Source organism: Sturnira hondurensis, unplaced genomic scaffold (assembly GCF_014824575.4).
Source record: "Sturnira hondurensis isolate 20B ecotype Veracruz unplaced genomic scaffold, ASM1482457v3 Scaffold0002840, whole genome shotgun sequence".
In the NCBI taxonomy this organism is placed as follows: domain Eukaryota; kingdom Metazoa; phylum Chordata; class Mammalia; order Chiroptera; family Phyllostomidae; genus Sturnira; species Sturnira hondurensis.
This window is the reverse complement of record NW_028075471.1, coordinates 21027780-21054094: the sequence shown is the minus strand read 5'-3', so window position 1 is coordinate 21054094 and position 26315 is coordinate 21027780. Positions and strand designations below refer to the sequence as shown.

At 61.3% G+C, this 26315-nt stretch overlaps 1 protein-coding gene across 6 annotated transcripts in view; it reads left to right on the top strand.

Annotated features, from left to right (window-relative positions):
• Positions 1 to 26315, top strand: part of TNS3 (tensin 3) — a 104435-nt gene that overhangs the window by 37564 nt on the left and 40556 nt on the right. For 3 of the 6 annotated variants that reach the window (XM_037041059.1, XM_037041056.1, XM_037041060.1), the window contains exons 4-9: positions 19625 to 19677; positions 21156 to 21327; positions 22501 to 22551; positions 23786 to 23908; positions 24176 to 24240; positions 26078 to 26161. In XM_037041059.1, coding sequence (XP_036896954.1) covers positions 21178 to 21327; positions 22501 to 22551; positions 23786 to 23908; positions 24176 to 24240; positions 26078 to 26161 — 473 coding nt within the window. In that variant the 5' untranslated portion in view covers positions 19625 to 19677; positions 21156 to 21177. Of the gene's footprint in view, positions 1 to 25; positions 308 to 12301; positions 12636 to 19624; positions 19678 to 21155; positions 21328 to 22500; positions 22552 to 23785; positions 23909 to 24175; positions 24241 to 26077; positions 26162 to 26315 lie in introns of those variants that run through there. The other 3 variants (XM_037041058.1, XM_037041057.1, XM_037041061.1) reach the window with 3 other exon arrangements.

The window sequence follows — 26315 nt, the reverse complement described above, 5'->3', positions numbered from 1 at the left end:
CCCCATGTGGAGCCACCACAAGGCCATAAAGTGGCTCTGGCCCAGGCCTCCCGGCCTCGGGGGCCTTCCTGCTCCCCGGTGGGTGCAGCTCTGCCTCCCTGCCCTGTCCCTGTTGTCACCTCTCCTCACCCCCCTCACCGGGGCACCTTCTCCTGGGGGGGGGCACATGGAATTCGGGCCCAGCAGAGTCCCCCTCCTTCCTGATCTGCCCATGCAGTGGCCCCGGCAGGACACGCTCTGTGTGGGAAGAGAGCCCGGGTGAAGCACCCGAGGACTCGGTACTGAGCCCTGCTGTGACGTCAGCACTGTGAGTGAGCTCGGTGGGGGCAGGGGCCCGTGCGGTCTCTGCCTGTGCCCACCCACCTTCCTCAGAGCAGGGAGGATGCCCGGTGGGGGGCCTGCCCCGGCCCAGGGCCAGCATGCCAGGCTCTGTAGGCAGTGTGTGTGGTGGGTGGTGTCCTTAGCCGTTGGTGTGGCCAGCTGCTGGTCTTCTACTCCCTTGGGGGAGGGACAGGCACCTGAAGAACCCCAGGGTCCTTCCTGCCGGGGAAGAGGCCCAGCTGGCCTGGCTGTGCCCCGGGGCATTTCCTCTTACCCACTGAACACAGTGGGAGACCACAGCCCTGTGAGTCCGGGAACAGAGCTGGCTGGAGCAGGGAGAAAGCAGGTGAGCAGCTGCTGACCTGACCTGACCCCCCGCCGCCGCCCTGGGGAGTCACGGGGCGTCTCCATGATTAGAAGGTGTGGCTCCAGGGGGAGGGGCAGCAGGCTGCTGTCAGAGGGGCCGGTGTATCACCAGGGCAGAGGCCCTGAGCCTGTGTGGGCTCCACCTTGGGTGCAGGGAGTCGGCAGAAGCCGAGCACTTCACCACTCCGGTCAGCTGGTGGCACACTGAGTACCAGGACCTGCAGCCTTGGGTCCCAGTGCCTGGCCACCCATGTTCCCAGAAACAGGCATGTGTCCTGGCCCTCCATTCATGGCTCCATCGCACTGGGCTCTGCTGCCCCCTCTGTCTGAAGGGCAGAGACAGGCCATGACAGTCTAGATCATGTGGTCTCCTTCCTGGGAGCTGGGCTGAGCCATGTGGAGGGAATGCAGACTGCTGTGTGTCCTTGCTGGTGGCCACTGTCAGTGAAGCACTTGCAGCTTCTGCATGAGCCCTGGCTTCTCTCGTCCCCCAGACCCCCACCCCCGGGGCGATTCTTGGACATTTTTCAGGCAAATTGACTCTAACTGGAGGTCTCTCCTCAGACGTCTGTGTCTGTGACTCATTGCAGCACATGTGCAGACCGACAGCGGGGCTGCAGTTGGGTTGGAGGCGCAGTGGCCAAGCTGGGGACACGGCACCCTGCCCCAGGCCCCGCCCCCTCAGACAGACCACAGTCCTGCAGTTCGTGGTGGTGACCACCCCTCCTGAGCACATGTGTCTTGTTCATCACTGTGAGGGACGGGCTGCCTGGCCAGGGAGGTGCTCAGTGGAAACTGGTGGTCAAATGGCCCAGCCGGTGCGAGGTCATTGGACGGGGCAGGGGTGTGGCCGGCGTTCAGGGCCCCACAGAGTGCGCTGGTTCTCTAGGGGAAGACACCCTGGGTCAGGACACATGGGCAGTGCCGCTGCACCCCATCTGGCCACAGGGGAACATGGGGATGCAGGGGCCATGCCTAGCTCTGACTGCACTCTGCTGCTGCTGTTTGTATGACTCAAGTCCTGGCACTTCTCAGGGGTTCCATTTGCTCTCAGCAAACATGTGCTCCCACATGGTGAGTTAGAAAGTAATCATAGATTTGACTTTAGGGAAACTGAGCAGCTCACACTGGGGCCTCTCACAGACAGCCAGTGCGCTTACTACACTCCAGCTGAGGCCAGTACATTGTTATTAGCCGCTGTCCCGGTTCACTTCAGGGTTAGTCCTGGCGGGGTGCATTCTCTGTGTTTGCACGAGTGCATGGTGACAGGTGTGCCTTGCTACAGCGTCATGCACAGTTTCCCTCAGCCCAGAGCACCCCCTGTGCTCACGGCTGGCCTGTCCGCCCCTCCGCTCCCCGGCCACCACTGGCCTCCACCGGTTCTGCCCTGTCTCTCCCACAGAGGCGCAGAGCGGTACCCGCACCGGGTGCAGGCCGTGCAAACCAGCTCCTCTCACTGGCGTCTCAGGCTCCCCCATGTCTGCTGCTGGCGCGGCCGCGCATTTCTCTCCGGGGCCGAGCGAGACTCTGGGGCTGGCGTTCAGACAACAGCTCTTCCGCGCATGCTTCTCACCAGAGTGTCACACTTGTCATGAACCCCCCTGGAGCACAGGTGGCCAAGGGGCCACTGCGCAGGGGCTGGGGTCAGCCTCAGTGCCCCATTGACCACAGGGTGTCCCTGTCCACTGCCACCTTCCTCTACGTACTTCCGAAGCCATTTGTTTCCTCAGTTCGTTTTCTCTGTTATGTGTGCTCGTCCACACGCCCTCTCGTCAGACTCTACTGCACTTGTGGGTCTGAGGACACACAGACAACGAGTCTTAGGGGGAGCCAGCCATGGAGCCAGCCAGAGAGCAGAGGGGCTGCTGTGTGCGCGTGTCAGCAGAGAGGACTAGGCCCGGCAGAGCGTGCCCCTGCCCCAGACGGGTCATGAGTCAGAGCCCTAGAGCAGCAATAACAGGTCCCAGACGAGGGAATGACCATGTGTCATCTTCCTTGAGGAACTTAGTAAAATAAGCAGGGCAGTTATAAATAGTCCCCACAGTCAGAACGTCAGAACCAAGGCCGAGCTGCCGCCCACTGCAGCCCACAGGGACAGTTAGTCAGGCTTTCCCGTGCCGGGCACATCGCAGGGGACTCAGAGGACCTCCCCTGGGACAGCCAAGCGACCCTGTGTGCGGCGAGCCTGCCTGCTGCCAGCTGTGCCCTGAGCACCACTGGCTCCTGTGACCTCCAGCTCTGAGATGGGGGAGCTGAGGCCCCCCTACCGGGTACACCGGTAGCTGGGTCTCCCTCTCTGTCGCATGGGTCCACCTGGTGCCTGTGAGCACATCTCCTGGGGCTCGAGGGCAGTGTCAGACTCCCGACGTCTGTCTGTCCTCACATGTCTGTCCTCGTGCGCTCTTGGCCCTCGGAGGGCTGCTGCAGGAGAGCAGTTGGACGGACGCGTTCCCCTGTGCTCCCTGTCCCGCCCTGCCCCTCCCCAGGGAGGGCAGCCTCTGTCCCTGGAGCTGTCACTCCTCAGGGCAGGACCTGCAGAAGTCTTCCTCTCCTGGGCCCGCCTCAGCCGAGTGCCTCTGACACCCTGGGCCTGGCTTTTTGGATGGTGGCACGACCCCACACTCCACACGTGACCTAGGGACTCAGCGGTGCAGGTGGGTCCCGGCCAGGCCACCCGAGAGCCCACCTCTGTTTCTTCCTCTGTCACCCCAGCGGAGCACCTGTCCTGTGTCAGGCGCTTAGTTGGATGTCTGCCACCAGCTGGGACAGGAGGAGCCTGGGGCTGAGAGACAGAGGCGACGCCCCAGGGTGAGATGGGCCGGCTTTCCCACTGCTCACTCTGGTGTGGAGAGCTCGAAGCTATGTTGTGGCTGCTCCTCAGGCCCATTTGCCACATTTTTAAATTGGGGTTCCCTGTGCAGGGCAGGCCCTCGCGTCTGTCCCTGCAGCTCGAGAGGACACCAGTGGGCATGCCGTGCCCTATGGTCAGACCCCGGGAGGGTGTTTCTGGGCCTTGGTGCCACATTTACCGTGAGAACGTCTTCGTGAGGTGACATTGGGGATGAGGGGGGTGCCTTCCCCACGGCAGCGCTGCTCCCAGGAAGGAGACAACCGGGGAATAGGACTTCAGATGTCCCTGGGCCACCGCACCCCAGCCCGGGGCTGCCTGAGCTGCACACTGTCCATCTGTCTGTCCTGCTCCCTTCCCTCCCTCTCTGGTCTCTCGTTCATCCGTGGTCAGAGGGGCTCATGTGGTTTCCAGGCTCGGAGCAGGTGGCCTGCGCTGTGGGTGGTGGTGGGTTCAGGGTGCGACTGTCCTTCCAGCACCTCTGTGTCCCACTCTGCCTGGACGCTGCTCTGCTCTATCCTGCAGTGGGGACGTCCCTGCTCTGCAGACTGCACTGGCACACTGTGAGCCCTCCGGTGCTGTGGCCAGTCTTCGATCTTGACCTTCTGCGCCTCGGGTCTGCCCGAATTCCCGGGGCGGTACCTCTGTGACACCCGGGCAATGGGACACTGGAGGGAGGATGGCCCTGGGCCCTTGGCCGTGTTCCGGGCACTGGGCACCACTTCCTGTGACTCTCGGGAGTGGAGCCCCTGTCTGTCGTGATGGCTCCCACGTGGGGTGCAGGGGCTGCACGGACGCACAGACTGAAGTGCCCTGCTGAGGGGCCCCGGCAGAGGCCTGCAGGCTTGCCGCCTGCATCTCGTCCGCCCACCAGGACGCACACAGGCTGGCTCCATGCTCCCCTCGCTGGAGGCTCCTTCTCTGTGAGGACGGAGCAGGTGGCGGGCAGGAAGCTGTGCTGGGGGTCCCACGGGGTCGCCGCACTGGGACTTGCCAAACCACAGCCGTGCTCCGGGGGCCCTGGGGGCTGTTGGTGAGGGAGTCAGACCTGAGCCTCAGTGTTGCTGCACCAGGGCCTGTGGCTGCCAGGGGCGCTACACTTAAAAGGACAAAACAGCCAGGGGCACACCGCTGGTGTGTGTCGCACTGGCACAGCCTGTGGGACTTGGTCACCGTGTTTCTAAGTTAACCATGATCCTTAGAGGTAAGGGCAGGGGTGCGGTTCCTTACAACAGTCACACATGTGCTCTAGCTCTTTCTGTAGACTGACATGTATGTGCATCACACAAATATCTCACACGCTGACAAGCATGGACGTGACAGCAGTCACACTCGTGGACTGCAGTCAGGTCAGGCCCCTCTCGGCTGCCAGGAGGCCGGACCAAAGCACCGTGGCATGTAGAAGGAACGCCTGGTCAGGAGAGCCAGGGGGGCAACGGCTCCCTGACAGCTGCTCGTAGGGGCCCTGACTCCCCGCACCCTCACCTGGAGACTCCACAGATGTCAAGTAGCTGCCGGATAGAGCCGGTGGTTGGCAGGCAGCCCTGGGGGGCATCTGGGTCTGCTCAGGACGCAGTGCTCTGATTGAGGCCCGACGGCCTTTCACTGACGTCCAAGGCACTGGCGTGTTTGTTTTTCCACCTTATCTCGGCCTTTCATGCGCCGTCCGAGAGCACTGGCCCTGACCTGCATGCCAGTTCCCAGGCGCAGGTGTGGCTCTCACCGAGTTGCCGTGGAGAACACCCACTGGGCCAGCGCTCCGGGGCGGCTCCCAGTGGCCTGGGTGCAGGGCATGCCTGGGAGTGGCCAGCCTGGCGGAGGCACCGTGTCTGAGAAGTTTGCTGTTTCCAGAGTGGCCTCTGTCCTTGACGGAAGCCGGGTCCCCACCTTCCGGTGGCAGCATGTGGGAGAGGGCAGGGTGGTCCGGCGTAGCCTGGGCGCAGGTGCAAGCCCTCACCTGGCTGCAGCGTGCGCACGTGGCTGATGCCCTCGGCACTGTGGTTCCTCACCCCAAGGAGAGGCTCTCTAAGAGCCGTCTCTGAAATTCGAGAGGGAGCTTCCGGAGCTCACGGCTTTGCTTCTGCTGTTTGATTAGCACCGGGATGGTGGTGGTTTCCGTGAAAGACGACACCGGGTCTCAGGTGGCTCCGCCCACAGCCCGAGCGTCCAGGCCCAGGTCTGCTGGCTCTACCTTTGTGTTTGTGCACGCGTCTGGTGCGTGTGTATGTGTGTGCATGCGCAGTGTGTGTGCACATGCCCAGGACCACACGGAGGACCCCTGCTTTAGCGGGACACATAGAGGGGCTGGAGAGGGCGGGGGCAGGTGCTGAGCACACTGAGGCCCAGGAGGTGGGATACACACACCAAAGGCCCCACAGCTTGAAAGGTGGGCAGGTGAGAGGCCAGGGCTGTGGTGCCCGAAGGATGTCTGCTCATGGGCGGCCTCAGGCCCTCGTCCCTGGCTGCTGCGTCTGAGTGGGCACCCACACCGGCTGGTTCAGGAGTGTCCTAGGTGTCACGATGTGGGGCAGGAGTGGGGGCGCTTAGGAAAAGCCGAGGGTGAGGAGAGATGTGGCCGGCCTCCCTGTCCCTAGGGCCCCCCGCACTGTGGTCCAGTCCCGACCAGCCCCCCCGAGGGTGGTTAGGGCAGGCCGCTGTCCTGGGTGGGGTAGTGAGGCTCGTTGCTTCACCCCGTTTCTCAGTGACTCAGGTGCTGTCATTCAGCCCGTTCTCGGGGTCCTCTGTGAGGTCAGGGGCCCCAGCTGAGCTCCAGGGGCTGCGGGGAGGCAGCGGGAAGCCACCGCCCTGAAGGAGCCCAGATGTGTGTGCCCTGCCCCCTGCGTCCTCCTCACAGTCGTCTTGCACAAGTGACTCTCCTCTTGAATGGAACCCATGAAGTCAGGAGGGAGAGGGGCTGGTGCCTGGCTCAAAATCACAGTTGGCTTTTCATACAAAAAAAACTCCAAAATGGTGCTCTTGGAGAAGGGACCCAGACATGGGTGCTGGTCCGGAGCCCCTGTCCTCACCGACCGAGCAGATGCCTCGGACCAGGCGCTGGGATGCGTCTGTGACTGCACCAGGCAGGGGGTGCTGCTCTTAGAAATCACTTCAAGGAGACTCAGCTGTGAACTATGTGGGTAGGTGGGGTGAGGGAGTCTCCAGCACCCAGAGTCCCCAGGGGCAGCCCTGCAGAGCCCTCCGTGCTGACTGGCAGGCCCTGGACTGGCATGAAGACAGTGACCCCCTTCCCTTCTTTCTAGAGACCAGCCGGACCCAGGCTGGATCCTGGTCAGAGCCCAGGCCAGTTCCCGGAGCTGGTTCCCAGGTCCTGGGCTGCAGGAAGGGGCCCTGACCTTGGCCCCTGACTGGCCCCAGATTTCCCAGAAAACTGGAGTTGCCTCATGCTTCCTAACTGCAGGCCAACCTCTTATACAGATTCACCCCCCACCCCCCACGCCTGAAACAACATCCTGCCCCGGTCTGTTGTCAACTCAGGCTGGTGAAGAGTCCTGCAGGTTTCTGGGAAAGACCATGTGGTGGGAAGCGAGGGCAGCATTTGGTTCCCCTTCCTGGGCAGGGACTCCGGCTCCACTTTCCTTCTGTGATCTGCTGGGGGAGGGGGGAACTCCCCACATATGAAAGAGGCAGCCTGCCTTGCTGAGCCTCCCACAGCCAGCCTCCCCTTTGCAGCCAGGATTCAATGGCAACAGCCAGGTCACCTGGTGTCAGCTGATGCCAGAGCAGAGGGTGGGGGCAGCAGGGCAGGGAGGTGCTGAAAGCCTGGCTGATGGGCATGCTCCCCAGGGGCGGGCAAGGGGGACTTTCGGGCTCTGTGCCTGTGCTTCCTGCATCCCAGGTCCGTCTCCCACACATCTCACCTCCTTACATGGCCTGGGGGCTGCTCTGGACCCCAGGGACCACTGCACCCAGGCCCTCTGGGGTGACTGCAGCTAGCCTGCTCCCCAGTTAGAGGTGGCAGCCTGCAGGGGTGCAGAGTGTGCAGCACCCACGGGCTCAGCTCGGCCCTGGAAGGCCTTGGTCGCCATGCTCGGTAGTGGAGGGCAGCGAGCAGGGACGGAAAACCGAGTGCTCCTTTTCCCGGCCCTGATCCGAGCGAAGTCAGCGCACCTGAGAGGTGGCTGTGGGCCGGGTCACACAACCTTCAAATCACAGGTGCCTTCTCCCAACCCACAAAAGGGGCGCAGCAGCGCGCCCACCCTTCGCCCCAGATGCCTCCCTGGTCTAAGCTTCCACTAACCAGTGATGGCAGGGGTGGGGGTGGCCCGGCTCGCAGTGTGGGTGACTGGGGTTCTGGACTCAGATGCCTCTCAGCCCCTCCTGCTCTCACACCTCGCGCGTTCTCATCTCCAGACGGGGACGTGTGCGGGGCTGGGGAGCGGCCAGTGGTGGGCACCACCTTCCCACAAACCCGGCTGTCAACCGCCCTTCCCCGGGACCCTCCTTGGCAGTTGAAACAGGGTCACCTACTACACTTACTTTCCCTCTGGGATGAGAAAACAGTTCTGTAAAAAAAAAAAAAAAAAAAAAAAGAGGGAGACCTGGCTGATGTAGCTCAGTGGATTGAGTACAGGCCTGTGAACCAAACAACCACGGTTCAATTCCCAGTCAGGGCACATGCCTGGGGTGCAGGCCAGTTCCCAGCAGGGGACAGATGAGAGGCAACCACACATTGATGTTTCTCTCCTCTCCATCCCTTCCCTTCCCCTCTAAAGATAAATAAATAAAATTTTTAAAAATTTAAAAAAGGAGGGAAACTACCCTGGCTGGTGTGGCTCAGTGGATTGAGCACCGCTTGCGAACCAAAGGGTCACCAGTTTGAGTCCCAGTCAGGGCACACGCCTGGGTTGCGGGCCAGGTCCCCAGTTAGGAGTATAGAGGCAACCAATCAATGTTTCTCTCTCACATTGATGTTTATCTCCCTTTCTTTCTCCCTCCCTTCCCTTCTCTCTAAAAATAAATAAATAAAATCTTCAAACAAAATTTAAAAAAGGAAACTTTGTCCTCAGTGGAAACCGTGTCCCATTAGGAGACTGGACCAGTCAGAGAGACTGGGAGGGCCTTGTGGTTCTGGGCCTCCGGCGTCAACTGCTGGCTCCACCTGTGGTGACCAGGGACCCTTCCCCGGTGCTTAGGGGCATGGAGACTGCTGTGACCTGTTCCCCTGGCTCTGGGGCTGAGCTCAGAGTGTGGATGGACAAGGCCTGAACCCAGGGGCTGCAACGTCATTTCTGATCTGTACAATAGGTTTTAAAAAGTGCTTACTAAAAAAAAAGAAAACACCAGCAAAACTGCCTCAGTCACCTCTGGGAGGTGCGAGGGAACTAGCTCGTTCGAAACCGGTGAGTAAGGAGAAGCGATCAAGCATTCACCCTTGTTTTCTGGTATATACGACATGTGCCTCAGGGTTAAACATCGATGGGGAAAGTGTTCTATAATGCGGAGTTCCTGCTGACAAGTGCTGAGAAAGCGATGGAATTAGAATATCAAGTTTCACATCACCCTTGGCCTTGACCCTCTGACCCCTCCATGGTCAGAAAAGGAAGCTGCCAGGGTCACGGGAGCCCTGCGGGAAGGACAGGCTGCCCCTTGGCGGAAGCCGTGCCAGACGTCAGTGGAGTCACATGAACCCCAGACGGGGACACGGACCGGTGCTGAGAGGCAATGGGAGACGCAGGCCTGGAGCGGAGTGGCCAGAGACGATCTCGGGCTCACCAAATCCCAGAATGGTTGTGGGGGGTGGATTCCATGGGCGGAGGCGCCCCAGCATTTCCAAACAAATGCACTGTGAGACGAGGAGATGGAACCCGCGCCATTCACAAACTGAAGAGATGGGTTAAGTGACACTGTGACTCTGTTTGGGTCGGGACTCAAATCACCAGATGGTCAGAAAGCCAAACTGGAGGCCCCCCAGTTGTCTGCCATGGCCCAGGGCCCAGGCCCACCCCCAGGGCAGGGCGATGTCCAGACTGCGGACACCTGTAGACCCTGGTGTCTGGGGAGCGAAGTGTCTCAGAAGAACCTGCTAAGTCTATCACGCTTACTCACACTTGACACATTGTTTTTTGAAATGGCAACCTTTGCTCCATTAAGCCCATTTCCAAGATCATCTCGCCAGAAGGCTTGTTTCAACCCAGCTGAGTGTGTTCCCCCTCTCTCCTTGGGAAGCTGCACTGCCCTCCAGACCGCAACTGTAATGTGACTGTTTGCTCACAGCAAGAACCTGGGCCAAGCCTCACACAGCTAGTGAGCACAGGTTTTGATGCAATGTAACAGAAAACTTCAGAAATTAGAAGCCAAAAATGGACTTGGATGTGTATGAAATATAGTGACTTGCCTGTCCTTGGGATTATTCAAGTAAAGGCTGATGCTATTGCTGTAGTGGTGTTTTGGAAGGTGCTTGGGAGATTGAGGAGCTGAAAGAGACACCAAGGGCTGCCCGAATGAGACATGTGTCGTATGGGGTGGGAACAGATTTTTAGTGCAAAACCAGCAGTCCAGTTCGGGTCAGTGGTTCCCAGTGTGGTCCCAGACCAGCAGCCTCAGCATAAACCTGGGACATTGAAAACACAGGTTCCCTGTCCCTGCCCCATACCTGTCGAATCAGAAATTTTTGAGGGGGGCAGACCTCCCTTTTCTTTCTTTTTTAAAGATTTTTATTTATTATTTTTGCACAGAGGGAAAAGGAGGGAGAAAAACATCAATGTGTGGTTGCCTTTCATGTGCCCCCTACTGGGGACCTGTCCCACAACTCAGGCATGTGCCCCAACTGGGAATTGAACTGGCAACCGTTTGGTTCACAAACTGGCACTCAATCTACTGAGCCACTCCAGCCAGGGCAAACCTCCTTTTTGTAAGCCACCTGGCGATTAGGTTGCCAGCTGAAGCTCCAACACCCTGTGCGGGACGGAGGTTCCCTCCTGGGTCGGGTCCTCTGGGTCGTGGGGCACAGTGGGGGGTCGAGGAACAGGGCCGGGTGAGGACGCTGCAGCCCCGTGGGTTCAGGCGCTGCACTGCAGTTGACTCGCTCTCAGAACAGCCTCTGCTTTCCAGCACCTCCCCTTCCTCCACCCCGTGGGGATTACCGCCTGGCCCTCTTGTCCCTGCTGCAGAGTGTGGTACCCACTCTGGGGTGTGGCCCACATCCTGCAGACTCTGTTGGGGCTGGGCAGGATGACCAGGGGACTGTCAGGTGGAGATGCGTCTCTGGGAGACCCTGCATCCCTGGAAGGTGGGCCACGGCCCTAACACCTGCATTCGCCGAGGCCTGGTCTTGCACCGCTGCACTGGCGTCCTTGGCGTGTCGGGGCCAAGAGACGAACTCAGCAGTGAGGTCACGTGAGGCTGCAGCTGGTGTTCTTCTCCTGATGTTCGGTGGCGAGTTTTCATAGGGTCACTGGGACTGGGAGGTGTTCCAGGTACTTCTCAGGTGCACAGTGAGTCCCAGATGGAACCGTCCACAGGTTCACGAGGTGGCGCTGTAGTGGACCCTCCGCAGCTGTGGATTTGCAGTCAGCAGGTCCCCCTGCAGTGTGTCCTCAACCCCAGACCAGCACAGGGTCACTCAGGCGCACGTGTCCGGGACGTGGGAAGGTCGCCCGCTGTGGGTAGACCCTCATTCCAGGGCCCGGATGAGCCGTGAGCGAGTGCCCTTGGTGAGGCGTGGTCAGTGCCTCTCTGGTTTCTGTGGTTTTGTACCCAGTTGGCGATTCCGCTGTGGAGAATGGCCCAGCTGGGGCGGTGGGGGTGGAGACGCATGGTGCTTGTCAGTGCAAGGCAGCTGGCTGTGCCCTCAGGGACCCTTCGAACTCCAGGACTGCGGCGGATTAGATGCTGCTCAGTCGGGGTCGGTCAGGCATGGATTAGGTGTGATGAGTGATTGGGAATTGACCCGGTGCTGATTAAGTGTGGATTGAGGGTTGATTAGGTGCTGATTACGGGTCTTCAGACTGATCCCTTGCTACCACCTGGGTAAGAACTCTCTCCCCCCGCCCCCGACTTGTCTGTCACAGAGGGCAGACCCCAGCCTACCTTCCAACTGCCTCCTGGTGACTGGTGGGTAGTTCTCGTCCAAGCCCAGGAGGCAGGGAGCAGGGGGCCCAGCGGGAGGACCCTGGCAGAGGGCTGGTAGGGCCCAGCTCCTGGGCACAGGGAGGTCAAGGCGTTGACGGCCCTGTGGTGGAGTCGGAATCCGGGCCTGGTCCTCAGCTGCCTTTTGGCAAAGGGAGGGTGGCGGGGGGCCCGGCTCAGGAGCTGCTGCGAGAGACAGTACAGGGACCACTTGGGGCATCGCTCTGGGCCCCCCTAGCGGGGGTGGGTTTACTGGGACTGCTCCTGTTCTCTTAGGTGACTCCAGTGACGAGGGCAACAGGCGCATGCATGTCACAGGCCCCCTACTTCCTGTCCCTTTCCCTCAAGCCTGAAGGTAGTTATTGAAGTGAACTATCAGTTCACTGACAGAATCCTAAAACAGGTTTCTTTCATGTTAAACTTTAGCACTTAATTGTGTCTGAAAACAGACCACAGTCACCGTCTGCCTTTGAGGTGCCGCCCTCCCTGCCTTTGAGTTCAGGCCTGGGTCTGGGGTTCCCCAGCTCTGCTCTTGCACAACCCGCACCCACAGCGAACCCTCCAGAATTCCCCGTCTGGGCTTCCTCCAGCAGTTGTGAAAGGCTGTGGCAGCTGACGAGACGACCTGACCACGTCCACCGCCCGCACTTGCCCGTGTCACGGCTGTCTCTAGATCCTGCCTGCTTCAGGGCGGAGCCCTGGGGTGTGCATCCCCGCACCTGGCTCTTGGGGCCCGGGGTCTGTGCCCCTAGCAACGGCAGAGCCCTCCCTTCCCAGGCTCATGCCCAGTCGGTGTGAGCGGAGTCTGCAGACTCTGGCACCAGCCAGCACTTCTTGTGTGGACAGGCCTGGGAACAGACACATGGGCTGCTGGTCAGCTTCCAGGAGGATGGAGCAGCTGGGAGGACTGCAGTGCGTCCGGTGAGCGGGCTGGGCAGCAGGCGTGCTCTTCCAGAACTCATGGGCTGTCCCTCAGCAGGGAGGCCTGCCAGGCGGTTCCCCTGAGACATTGGTAAGAACCGCGGAGCTGCAGGCAGTGGGTGGTAAGCACTGGTGCTAGGGCGTGGCTTTCACCTGTCCATCAGCATGTGTCTGTCTGTCTTGAATGTGACCCCATGCCGGGTGGCACTCAAGGCCACACTCTCGGTTTTCTCTCTCTCTCTCCAAATCTCTCTCTCTCACCGCAAGTCTCCCAGATGTGGGAGACATGTGCCCACAGAGCCACAGCGGGTCCCCACGCAGAGGAAGTGCTGGTGGGAAAGTAGCTGCTGCGGTTGCCAGTCCAGTGGCTCACTTTCCCACGGAGGCCACTGCCGCCTGCATGGTGGCCCAGTCTGCCTCTAGCTCAGAGTCAGTCCTTGATCCGCTTTAGTGGACCTGAAACTTGCCTGACTCGGGGACAGCGCAAAGGGTGGCTGTCCTGTGTCAGAGAAGACAGCCCACCTCTCACAGGGGGCCCTTTTCATTCTGCACCTGTGCGCCTCCCACCTGCTGTGTCCGGCTGACCGTCGGCCCTCACTTCCTGCAGGGAGACAGAGCAGACCGGGCCGGATGGAGGTGACGGGTGCTGGCAGTGATCTGGGCTGCCAGAGTGGGTGCTCACAGACGGTGCTGAGCTGTGCACCTGTGCCAGAGGAGCCAACAGCCCCCACCCCCACCCTGCCCAGGAAGGGCTTGCTGCCCAGTTTCTGGGTCGGTGAGGGGCGAAGGCAGACAGGGCTGGTTCTGGTGGCTCCTCCTGGCTGCTGTCCTTTCCGTCTTGGCTTGACCTCTGGGTGTCAAGTGATAGAATTACATCAGACTCACACAGGTAGGGGCACCTGTGAGGCCACTGTTGTCCCCACCCCCTCCAGTTGAGGTCCTCAGGTATCTGGGAGCGGGGAATCGCTTGGTGGCTTTGGCATGAGCAGAGCTGGACAGCCCTCCTTCACCTCTCGTTTCTGGTTGGTTCCGCAGCCCGACCCTTTTTCCTGGTTTTGCATCATTTAAAAAGGACAGAGGAGGGAGGTGGGCGGGGGGCAGCAGGTACCTGACAGGCTCAGAGGTACAGGCTGAGCACCAGCCCACCCAGGAATCCACAGCAGGTGTCTGTCCTGGGGGTGCTCGGGGAGACAGGAGACCCTGCCTGCGCACCCACCTCTGCACCTCCGGGAGGGCCCAGCCGCTCAGCTCCTGCTCTGTGCAGTCTTTCCTGGGGTCCCTGGCACCCACCTGCACCCAGTCTTCCCTGCCCCATGTGCGTGTGTGCTGCCCTGAGGACCCCTCCCTGTGCGGGGCGGGCAGTCCCACCGGTTGGCCGGCTCCTTTGGCCAGGGCCACGTCAGGCCAGTGCAGGGAGGAGGCTCTGGACTGAAGGCTGGGGCGGATGGGGTGGGGGAGCGTGGTGGGAGGAGGGAGTGGCCAGGCCACTTCCCTGAGCAGTGAGCTCTGGTGCTGTGGGCCCTGGCTCCTTGTGTCAGCCACCTCTCCTCTGTTTTATCTCCCCAAGGGGCAGTAAAAGCCCCTTCAAGTGCCGTCCCAACGCTGGGCCTGCCGCCCTGCTTCCCCAGGGCAGCCATTGCCCCACCAGCCTCTCCAGGGACATCAGACTGGATTGCAAAAGCTCTGAGGACAGGTTCCTCCCTCCCCACTGGTCTGCTGTCACCAGCAGCTCCTTCCAGGTGGCTCAGAGCTCCCAGGCGCCGTCTCGGTCTGACCACCTGGCTTCCGGCTGAGCTGGGGGGCAGAGTGAGGTCGTCCGATTTCCTAGCTGCATCTGGGCAGCTTTTTGGTAGTTTGTGCTCATCAGTCGCCATTCAGTGTCAAGAGCAAATGACTCAAGGTCAGCAGTCCTGGGGTGAACGTGTCCCTCTTGCCGGGAGGGAAGACGCAGGGCTTGGCCCTGGCTTTGGAACTCACACCCCCTGTCCAGCCTCCACCTCTGGCTGTGGACACTGCCCTCTCGGCTGGTTGTGCACTCAGGATGGACGGTGGGGAGGCAGTCATTCAAGGCCCATATCCTCCAGCCCCCAAGCACAGTGATGGAGTTCCTCGCTGGTGTGTACTTAGCACTTAGGACGGGCCAGATGCTCAGCCCTGCCCCTGGGTGTCCCTACTGACCCCGCAGCAGCCCATTTCCCATATGAGGGGACTGAGTCACAGGGAGGTTGTGAACTCACTGGTTGGACAGTTTGGAGGGTGGTGGTGGCGGCTTCAATCTCAGGCGTTGGGAGTCCACAGAGGGCACGTGACACCCCACCCACACCTGCACCTGTCTGCGTTAGCCCAAGGCAGAAGCATTTCGGCCGACCTGTCCCTAGCCCACAGCCCGGCCCACACCAGAGCCAGGCCCACACCAGGCCCCAGCAGTGCGCTTCCTCATCAGTCCAGCTCTGGTTGCACAACTGGCTTTTGTTTCTTTCAACACAGCCGTTCCCTCGGTGTCCGGGGCTGGCGGGCACACTGACAGCGGCACCCAGCCCAGTGGCTCCGGGAAGCTGGCGTCCTCCTCGAGTGCCTGGGTCTTGCCCAGATTCCGGAGATGGCACCTGCCAAAGGTCTTTCTTTGTTTCTCACTTAAAAGCCAGAGAGCACAGAGTCAGGCGGGCAGGGGCCAGCACCCTGCCCCTCCAGCCCAGGGATCCAGCGCTGTCCTTCCCCAGGTGAGCAGGAGCAAGGGGTGGCCTGGCGGAGGCCAGCTGTGTGCCTAGGGCTGCCCGGCTCCAGTGCTTGTCTCAGGGACACAGGGAGTCTGAACCCCGGCAGGCGCGGGGGTGGTGTCCCGGAGGTGCTTGACGCCGATGCTCCATTCCATGGACGCTTCTTCCCAGAGGAGCCGGGGCCCTCACCCCACAGGTCCTGCATGTCACAGCCTTCCTTTTCATTCTCCTGCCAGAGGGCAAGTCTGTGTGAGCCACTTAGCTGTTTTCCTGTCACCTGAAGAGAAAAGTGAACTAGGGATTCATTACTGAAATGTACGGCATGGGTGCCAGTGGTCGGCAGGTCCCTCCCTCCATCCTGCAGGCGCCAGTTCTGTGGGGACGTGGATCCAGGGGCTGAGGGGCAGACCTGGGCCAGGCAGGCGGCGTACTCTCTGGGGACACAGAGCAGACACAGGAGGCAGCGCCCAGTCCTTTCTGTGCGTGAAGAAGACCAAGGTAGGGGGCCCGGCTGGGGGGCTTGGCTGGTTGGAGTATCGTCTCGTGCACTGGAGGGTTGCGGGGTTCGATTCCCAGTTGGGGTGTGTATGGGAGGCAGCTGATTGATGTTTCTCTCTCTGCTTCCCTTCCCCTCACTCTGAAAATCAGTAAACACATCCTCAGGTGAGGGGAAGGAAAAAGCAAAGACCAGAGCAGCAGTGTATGTAGATGGGGCAGGGCACCAGGTCCCAGTGCTGGGAGACGCTCTCTGAGCCAGAGGTGGAGGATCCGGAGCAGTCAGTTAAGTGAGGCTCGCACAGGTGGGCGGGAGCCCGCAGAGCTGCCTGGCGCGTGCAGAGGCCCTGGGCAGAGGCCTTGTGCTGTGGGGATGAGAAGGAGGGCCGAGGGGCAGGGGCTAGCGCCCCCCCAGGCCTTGGGGGTCAGGCCAGGGTCCTGCCCCTCAGCCCACAGCAGTGGACGTGTGGACACTGCCACCGCATGCCCTCTGGACTCCCGTCTGCCTGTAGGCTGCACCCCCAGGCGAGGCATGTACATGTGTGTACGTGTGTAGGTGTCTTCAGGATGAGGCCGCCATCCTGTCCCTTGGCATATGACCCTGCTCACTGCATGATCCCCATTGAGTACTTCCTCCAGCATTCACATTCCTGTCACCCAGCTCTCAGTTCCCAGAGGTCACGTGAAAGGAGGCCGTGGAGGCGGAGCGAGGCCTTTGCCCCCTGCAGGCACTGCTCTGACCCCCAATGACCCTGCCGAGGCACCGTCCACCATCTGTCCCACGGCCAAGTGGGCAGAATTTGCATTACTGTGCTCAGAGCTAGGACTTCGCCTGACAGAGCTCAGGGCCTGGGGTATCGCTGGTCAGCTGGGCCCATGTCATCAGTTTCCACAGGCAGGAACCCCAGCCTGGCTCCCAGGGGTCCTCTGAAAGGGCCTGGCCATCCGGGACCATGCCTTCCCCTCAGGGACACCCGCAGCCTCCCCCGGTACTCCAGAGCCGCCCACTGGCCTCTGCGGGGGGTGATGGCTGCGGGGGTCCCTTGCCCTGGCGAGGCAGGGCCTGGGGTCCCTGCTGAGGGGCGCAGGGTGACCGGTGTGGGCCGGGCAGTCTGAGGAGCAGCCAGGCTATGTCTGTGAGAAGCGAGCCCATTTCCCCCATGTGGCCCGCCTCCTGCCCGTGGCTGACACCCTGCAAGCTGCTCCTGGCCCTTGTCTGTTCACAGAAGTGGAGTGTGGTGGCGCACACACCTTGGGCCACTGTCCTCTGCTGGTAGATGGCCGCAGAGCCACTACTGTGTCCACTTCTGACACGGAACCAACCCCAGTTGTGGCAGCAGTGAGTGTTGGTCATTCGGGTGCATTTGGACACGGGCCCTCCGGGCAGGTCGCTGACTCCCCACTGGGAGGAGTGGACACTCCCTCGGCCCTGACCTGGGGACCAGGGGACTCCAGGGCCAGCGTGCCTTCCCAGTGCCAGACCTATGGGCGTCATCCTTTCAGAAGGGACCCAAGCCGGGGAGGCCCCCCACCCGCAGCCACCCAGTGAGCTGTAGCAGTGTGTGTTCAGGATGCGGCAGGCACTCGGTGAGCTCCAGGGATGGGACCGCTGCCGCTGGGGACAGTGGTTCCCAAGCACAGTCCCTGCTGGAGTCAGCTGGCAGGGTGCGGACCCCACGCAGGGATGTGACGGTCTGCCATGATGGGCAGTACAGTGGTGAGGGAGGCATGATCCCGGGAGGCAGAACAGTGGGTAGGCCCGGGGACCCCACTCCGAGGCCCCACACAGGGACTCCAGCGGGCCAGGTGCCCTCCAGTTCCTAATGCTCAGGGTACCCCACCGCCGTGGAGGCTCCCTCGCTGCCTGCCATCTAGACGGCAGCTGTGGCCAGTGACAGGGACGTGCCCTTCCATGGCTGGGGTTGGGGGGGGATGGCCTGGATGCCACTCTGGGAGCTGGGACTTCCCGGGAGCCGACCCTGCAGGCCTGGCCCATTCTCCCTCCCACTGCAGAAGTCAGCTGTGTTCTCAGTAGAAAGGGAAAAAAAATGCACCCAGGATAAAACATGTAACACAACATTCCAGGAGCAAATGGCTGCCCAAGAGCCGGTGGCCTGTGCAGCCATCCAGGTGTGCACACACGTGTCCAGTAAGTGTGTGTGCCAGTGAGTGGATGTGCGAGTCTCAGAGCCTCACGGTGCAGTAGGGTGTGCCCTCTCTGTGCCCACACTTCATCCCCACCCACGTCATCGGGACGTGGATTGCTGGGCTCTGGCTGCTGCCTGCTCTGCGGTTCGGCAGTCAGCTGCGCAGGCGGCCCTCTGTCCGCGAAGGTGCACACACTCCCCTGTTCCTCCCTTGGGACGATCCCTACGGTGTCCGAGTCAGACCTTCCAAGTGCTTTCGATGCATGCGGTGGACTGACCTCTGAAATACTGGGTCCGATTACACACTTCACCAGCATTTCAATCCGTGTTTGTTTTGGTCTTTGTTATTCTTTTTTTGTTTTTTAAAGACTTTATTCATTTATTTACTTTTAGAAAGAGGGGTAGGGAAGGAGGGAGAGGGGGAGAGATGCATCGATTGGTCCCCTCCTGTAACCTGACTGGGAATGGAGCCAGTGACCTTCTGCTTTGCAGAGCAGGGCCCAACTCACTGAGCCATGTTGGCCAGGATAGTCTTCGTGCCAGAACCGTCTCAGTGTTTGGAGTTGGTCTGGTTGGGGCCAGTCAAGTGTGGGGTCAGGGCCTTGGGACAGTCGGTGGAGTCGGTGTGGAGCCCCTAGCGACTGCATGGACCCGGTGTGAGGCCTTTGGCTGCAGGGAGAGTGGTCTCTGTCCTCAGAGGGCTGGTCAGGGCTCCACTGGCACCATCCCGGTCAGCGCCCAGGCACCTCTGAGCCTGCGAGATGACCAGAGGCCATGTCCTGACCAGGGGAGACCAGCACTCCAGTGTGGACACCTCCACCCCCACCCAGCAGGTGGAGGAGACGTTCCTCGGGTCCCCCCCACAGTGCAGGGGCCAAGACGGAGGCCTTAACAGTTTGCAGTCGGCTAGGGAGTGGTGTCATCGAGGTTCAGGGAGGGGTCTGTGCTCCCAATCCCTGAAATAGCTGGGGTGCTCACTCTGTCCCCTCTGTGGGAGCCAAGTTGAGCTAGGGGCCCAAGGCAGGGAGGGACACCAGGTGCAGGCAGGTGTCAGGTCCCATCTGAGAAGGGGCTCTGCCCACCGAGACAGGCTCTGGGCACCCTGTCCACACCACCTAGTGTCCCCCACCGCCTGGCTATCCGCAGAGCAGACCCTGGGTGAGGGTGGAGGTGGGACTGCTCCCCAGAAGTCAGGAGAGACGGGAGCCTCCAGCTAGGAGGGGTGTTGGGGAGCTGTGAGGTCGCCCCGCACCTCCATGAGCCTCGGTTTCCCCGTGGGGACAATTCTGACTCGCAGATTGCCAGGGTCATCTCCTGGGATAGTGTGGTTGGTGTGGCCTTAGTGTGTCTCACACACACACACTTGCACGCCCACCCAGGGAAGGGTTGTGTGACTTGAAGCTTCCTTCCCCGAGGGACAGGCTGTTGTGGAGAAGCAGGGACAGAATTCTCTCAGCGTGCAAATAGGCTCTTTCATGTACATGCCCACAGCTGATGCGGACTGAGCTGGTTTGTGGACTCGCGATGCTGCTCCCTGGGGTGGGCCTCCCTGACAGACAGACCGCACGTCCTGGCCGACAGTGCAGTGGGCCAGTGGCCGGTGATGTGGCCGCCCATTTAGGAGTAAACTGGAGAGCAGCTGGCAGCCGCCTGCCAGGGTTGCCAGATATGGGCCGCCAGGGCGGGGGACGCCAGAGTGACCTGTGCTTTGTCGTCTGCAGGCTCCGGGGGGTGCCTCACTGTCCGCTGCTCCCTGCTGCGACAGGCCATCCAGGTGAGTGTCCACCACCGTCGCCAGGGCCTGGGGCCCATCCACTCTGCAGTAACCTCCACTTCCACTTTGATTTCTGAAGTGAACGTCCAGATGCAATGCATGCCGAATCACCTCAGCATGTCCCAGGCGCACTCCCGGCTTTGGGAGCCCAGATCCTGCAGACGGGACGGTCTTTATAAACAATTATGGGGTGGCTGTGAGGCTGTAGTTTTGAGGGTGCCCCAGGCTTGGCTCGGGCAGGGCAGAGAGCTCCCTTAGAGCCAGCGGGTGGACGGCCCCTTGGGGACGAAGACTGGTGGTGGAGGCACAGTATTCGTTGTCTGTCAGTGTTCAGAAGCATTGAAATCAGAATCGAAAGCAAGCCAACTCTTGTGCACCCACCTCTGGTGCGTGAGGTTAGAGAGACGAAACCCCAGTAATGGTTTGCTTCCTGATTTGAACAAATCAACTTCAAAAAGTGAGTTTATGGTGTTGGATTATTGGTGGCACTGCCCCTTCCAGGTGAGATGCTGGCGTCATAGCCGTCACTAATGTGGGTCTTTATCTCCTAGAAATAAGTACAGAAGTGTTTGTATATGAAGTGGTACAACATTGGGGATTTCTTCGAAGCCTTCAAATGCAGGAGATGGCAGGGGTGGGTGGGGAGGGTTGGCCGCAGGTTAGTTCCGAGGTCAGAGAGGGTGGGTGCCTGGTGGGTTGTTAAACCATTTTGTACATTTCTGAGTTTTTCCAAAATGAGGGGCAACACAGATAACAAGGGTAGTAAACAAATCAGCAGCAGCCACTGTCCCCCGAAGCTGGTGGCAATGGTAGTGAGGGACCCAAACCACCACCCCCCTGATGACCCACGGCCTGATGTCCTCCACCCCAATGTCCTACATCCCCATGTCCCACACCCCTCGCAGTGTGGCCCTGGCCCATGGGCCCTAGCACAGTCCCCGCTGAAAGTGCTTGGCATCCTGCCCTGCCCCCTCCCCCACACCCCGTCCTCACACCTGTGCCCTCCTCTCGGGTGACACCTGCCCCAGACCTTCCCACAGCCAAATGAATTCCTCCTCAGCTCTCCCTCTGCAGGGGCAGCTGGCCTCCTCCTTGGCTGGAGGGCCCTCCCCTCCCCACACCTGCCACCTGCAGGGGTGGAGGCTCACAGGCACCTCCCAGCCCCAGCCCGTGCTCCACCTGGCGCGCTTGTTTGCAGCTGCCTGGGGCCAAACCAACACTGAGGACCCCACAAGTCCCACACGGCCAGGTACCCTGCACACAGCCAGGGACCTTGTATTTATTTGCTGCCCGGAGCACGTGGTCCCAGCCCTGAGTGTGAGGGACAGCGGGATAGGGTGTCCATGAGGAGACCATACTCCACATGCAGACACAGGCTCCCCAGCACCTGGGCTCGGGGTCTGTGTGGGCCCCGGAGCCATGCCCCTCCACACAGTCCTCTGCTGCCTGGCCCAAAGCCCACTGGCCCTGTCTCCTAGGCCGGCAGTGCTGAGCCCCGCCATGGAGGACGGCCACGAGCTGGACCTCACCTACATCACCGAGCGCATCATCGCAGTGTCCTTCCCCACGGGCTGCTCCGAGGAGGCCTACCTTCACAGCCTGCAGGAGGTGACACGCATGCTGAGGTCCAAGCACGGTGACAACTACCTGGTGAGCAGAGCAGAGTGTGGGGACAGTGAGGGGACAGTGAGGGGACACCGAGCATGGGGACAGCGAGGGAACAGTGAGTGTGGGTGCAGCCAGAAGACCGTGAGTTTGCTGCAACTTGGATGAACCCAGTGTCCTGGGGACTCATGTACTGCAGTGTGAGTGCAGTGTGTCCCTATAGGTCACGGTGACCAGATCCTGGGTCCTGGGGGCCGGGCAGAGGCAGAGCGACCATTGCACTGCTACCCACCCTCCAGTGCTATAGAGGGTCCTGGTCTCCACATGGTAGGGACAGCTGGCTCCCTCCTGAGGTGCCAGCCAAGGACAGGGTGGGCATTCCACAGGCAGGGCTGCCGGGACAGCAACTCGTCTCCGTCAGGTCCTCGGCATGTCCTCTTGTGCTCCCAGCGCCATCGTGTGGAGGGGACCCACTGCCCCGTGGGATTGCTGCCCAGTGAAATCCCACCCCCACCCTGTGCAGGCCTCCTTATCTGCAGCAGAGCTGCTAACCTTTGCCGACAAGGCCACATTGTCATCCTTATCGGCCTCCTGGGATGACTAAACCTGCAGCCGGAGGTGACGCCCGGCTGACTCACTGCAGCCCTCCGCATGGAGTGGAGGCGGCTCCCTGGCCCCCATTGCAGGAGGGGCAATGTGTGGATGGCCCTGGGGTCATCGAAGCCCATCCTCAGGGTCTTGTGGGCGTCTTCCTTTCTCACAGAGGTGGGGACCACTCTGAGTCCCCTCCGCTTGGGGAGCTCAGGGACCCGAATAACAGGGCTGCCGTCCAGGTCTTCCCCTTTCCTCTGGGTGGGTGGGGCCTTGCTGGGTTCAGAAACATAGGGTGGAGGTCCCTGCCTTTCTTGGTACAAGGACCTTTTTAAAAACCTTGCATGATGTGTGTGTCCTGTAACACCCTGAGCAAAGGACCCAGGCCGTTTCTCCCCCCACACCTGAATGGTGTCCTCTGACCGTGGGCTATGGGCTTGGGGCACCTCCAGGGCCCCCAGACACAGCCGGGCTGCCTGGCAGACGTTTCTATTTTTCATTTCATGACAGTGACACACACTTCAGTCCTCTGTCATCCATCTGGAGGCAACTGCATGTAAAAATGCTGCCATTTGCCATCCGTCCCCAGGACAGTGGCTTGTCTTGACAGCTCCCCCCCCCCCACAGGTGCTGAACCTGTCGGAAAAGAGATACGACCTGGCGAAGCTGAACCCCAAGGTAGGCCCGTGGTAGGCTCCAAGTCCAGGGGTGTCACAGGGAAGCTGGTTTCGCGGGTGCTGGTGTCCCCTGAGGTCTTTCCTCCCGTGACCGTGGGCATCAGGAACTGTCTGTGCCCGAGGGTTCCTTTTTAAACCAAATTTTTTTGGTTTAAAGTAACTATAGACACACAGGAAATTGCAAAAACAGTGCAGAGAGCTCCGCTGGGCCTCTCTGGGCCTGTCTCCCCCTTCCCCCCCCCACCCCGTTGTGACACCCTGTGCAGTCACGAATGAAACGACCAGGCTGGAAAGCCGATGAGAGTGCAGTCCCCAGGTGCGCCCACCCTCCCGGGCGCACGCACAGCCATGGGGTGGCTCTGCCACCTCACCCGCACCACCTGACACAGGGTGCTATCCCCTGGCCCGGGGCTCCCCCCTGACCCCGCTATGCCGCAGGCTCCCCTCCGCCCCATGTTGGCTGCAAGGGACTGAAGGGAGGTGTTTTGGGCTGCGTGTCAGCGATGGTGCCTAAGGCCCGCAGCTGTCAGGACGGAGAGTCAGCAGCCTGACAAGCCGCCCATTTGCTGATGGACAAAGGCAGGACAGGGGTGGACGGAGGCACGAGTGTCCCGGCTCCAACTGTGCCAGAGGCCTGGGGGGCCCATCACCGCTGCATGTTGTGAGGGTTGTGTGACTTGTGCTTCCCGACCATTTTTTGGAACCCTCCATCATTTTACCCTATTTCTAATGCTTTTATAGTAAGATAGAGCTCTGCCTCCCTGTCCACCCCCACTCCCACCCTGAATGAGAGGAAAAGGGGAAATGACTCAGGACCAGTTGGTGCTGGGCACCCACTGTCCTTCCTCCTGCTGACCAGGCTGGGGGGTGGCCCTCCCCCCAACCAGGAGCGCCGGTGTCCCCGGGGGGGGGGCCCTGAGGGATTATCTGTGCCTAGGTCCTGGGGGAAAGGCTGTAATGTCCCAAACAGGGTCTGAGGGTGCAGGAGCATGGGCAGCAGTCGGCCCGCCCCCGACTCCCAGCCCAGCACCTCCTGGGAGCAAGCCCTTCCTGGAATCTGCAACTAGCTCAGGGCAGCAGATAAGACCGGGGACAGACGTCTCCTGGGGCGACTGAGTCCTTGTGTTTCCTTTCCTGGCCCACGCTGCCGGGTCTGCACCCTCGGGGCCCACCCCACCCCACCCCACCCCACCCCCGGACCTGGGATAGGGGCTGAGAGAGCTCCGTCCCTGCAGATCCTGGACGTGGGCTGGCCAGAGCTGCACGCGCCGCCGCTGGACAAGGTGTGCACCATCTGCAAGGCCCAGGAGTCCTGGCTGAACAGCGACCCCCAGCATGTGGTCGTCATCCACTGCAGGGTGAGCCCTTGCCCTGGGGCCCCGGGCCGGGCGGTCAGGGCTGTGTCCAGGTGCAAACGGCTCCCGCCCAGCACAGTCTTTCCCGGCCTCGCCGGGATAGGGTGAGCCCACCGGCTGCCTCTGCAGCTGTTCCCTCAGGGGTGTGCAGGCGCTGCCAGCCCTTCCCAGCCTGCTCTCTGTCCTCCTGTCCCCGAGTGAGCGCTGTCCCAGCGCAGCCCCCTCCGCCACAGGAGCTAAGGGAACCTGGCTCCTCTTCTGTGTTCACAGGGCGGGAAAGGGCGCATTGGAGTTGTCATCTCCTCCTACATGCACTTCACCAATGTCTCGGCCAGGTAGGAGCAGCATGGGTGCTCTGGGGGCCAGGGGGTGGGTGGCCGGGCCCAGGAGTCCCGGGAACCCAGCTCCAGCGGGGGCCGTGCTGTGGGAGACAGATGCCTCCCTGGGGCACATGCTGGGGCCGCGCACGCTCCCCTGGACATTTAGCGAGAAGCGCTGTCCTCAGGCCGGGCCTTGTCATGGTCCGTGTGTCTCGATGGCCACTCTGCAACCGAAGCTGCTCTGTCCGAAGGAAATACGAGCCTGTTCATGTGAGCTGACAGCCCCTTCCTCGCCCACACCGAGGGAGAAACTTGACTTTCCAAGTGTTTTCTCTGGAAGCAAATTGGGTGCTTGCGCCTGCCAGGGAGGAAACCCAACCCCCCTGCCCCCCCACCGCCGGTGAAAGGCAGACCCTTCTCGGGGATAAAGTGCCCTGTGTCTGTGCCAGTTCTGGTCCCATCGGGTCCCTCAGTAGAGCTGGAGGTGTTTGGATGGAGCCCAGGTTTTTGGCGGGCTCCGCGCAGCGCCTGTGTTTCTGCGTGTGTGTGCGCAGCTCCTCGGCTCTGTCTGGAGCCTGGGCCATGCCCCGGGGCCGGCCTGGAGTTCTCTGAGGCCTGGAGTCAGACGGCTTTCCACCGCATCACTGAAACACGCTCTAAACACGGCCTTCCTGAGCAGTCGAGGCTCACCCCCTCCGCTGCACCTCCAGGCAGTCTCCGTGAACCTCCCGACTCCATGTCCACCTGTGAAGCAGGTGCTCACGGCATCTGTTGGTCCATGGCTGTGAGGAGGCCTGGGACAGGGCTGATGCTTGGCACCCGCAGGAGCGACCCCATCAGGCCCGTCTTGGCGGCACAGTAAAGGCCCTGCACCTCGTGACCCGCGCTGCTGAGTGTGCGCCCACCTGTGTCTCATCCAGGGCTGCACAGCCCTCCTCCTTCCCCGAGGACATTGGCGCTGGTGAAGCCTTCCAGGCTCTGCCTCTCCAAGTTGCTTCCAGGCTTTGTCAGAACTGTAGCCACCTCTGCTGACCCCACGTGGATGCCGCCACGATGACTAGCTGGCAGCTTTGGTCCCTGCGACCAGCTCCTCAGACGCAGTCCCCAGGGGTCGTCCCCAGGAGGTATTGTTCTGGCCTTGGTCACCAACGCTGCCCCAGAACCAGAGCCGAAGCCTCTGGACACGGCAGGAAGAACATTCTTGCACCAGCGCAGCAAAGAGAGGTACTCCTTGAGGAAGAGGAGTTGGAGCTACGGATGGAGTCGGGAAGAGGCTCACAGATGACAGTGCCCCCGTAGGACAGAGGCCGGATGGCTCCCGTGGGCTGCGGATTCGTTCAGGGTCAGGCAGTCCGCCTCTCCGGCCGCAGCGCTCTGACCCCTCCAGGCCCACTCGTAGACCCGCCTCCCCATGGCGGCACTCTGGCTGTCCCCTGCCAGTCCCAAATACTCCTTTGGAGTTTGGTGGGGAGCCCACTACTGTGGCCTGTGGGCGTGTCCAGTCCCCTGTGATCCTGATGCTTGGGCCTGCCCCGGTCCCGACCAGAGCCCCCCAAAACCTACCTCCCTGTTCAGGGTCCCAGCCGGTGCCTGCCTGTGGGGACTGGCCGGCAGGGACTCCTGGGAGCCACGTGTGTGGCACAGCTGAGTGGCTGCCGTGTCCTGCAGGAACTGGGCCCTGCCACCTGGTGTCCACTGTGGCCTCAGTGTGTATCTGTGGGGGTTGGGGTCTGAGAGGAGACGCTGATGTGGGTCCCGAGATGGGGCTTCTTGCGGGCGCGTCTGTCCAGCCCCCAGCAGCGTCCAAGGAGACATGACACTATCCCTGCCTTTTCTGCACCCCCCCCCCCAGCGCCGACCAGGCCCTGGACAGGTTCGCAATGAAGAAGTACTATGACGATAAAGTCTCGGCCCTGATGCAGCCATCCCAGAAACGGTAGGCGCGTCCCTGGGCCAGGCGGAAGGTGAACGAGGCTTTGGTGTGCAAACATATGGGCAGCACAGGAGGGTGGGCTGGAAGGTGCAGCAGGGACCCCTCCCCCGGTGAACGGCAGGGCAGTCCCTTGTGGGGACAGCGGACACAGAGCAGC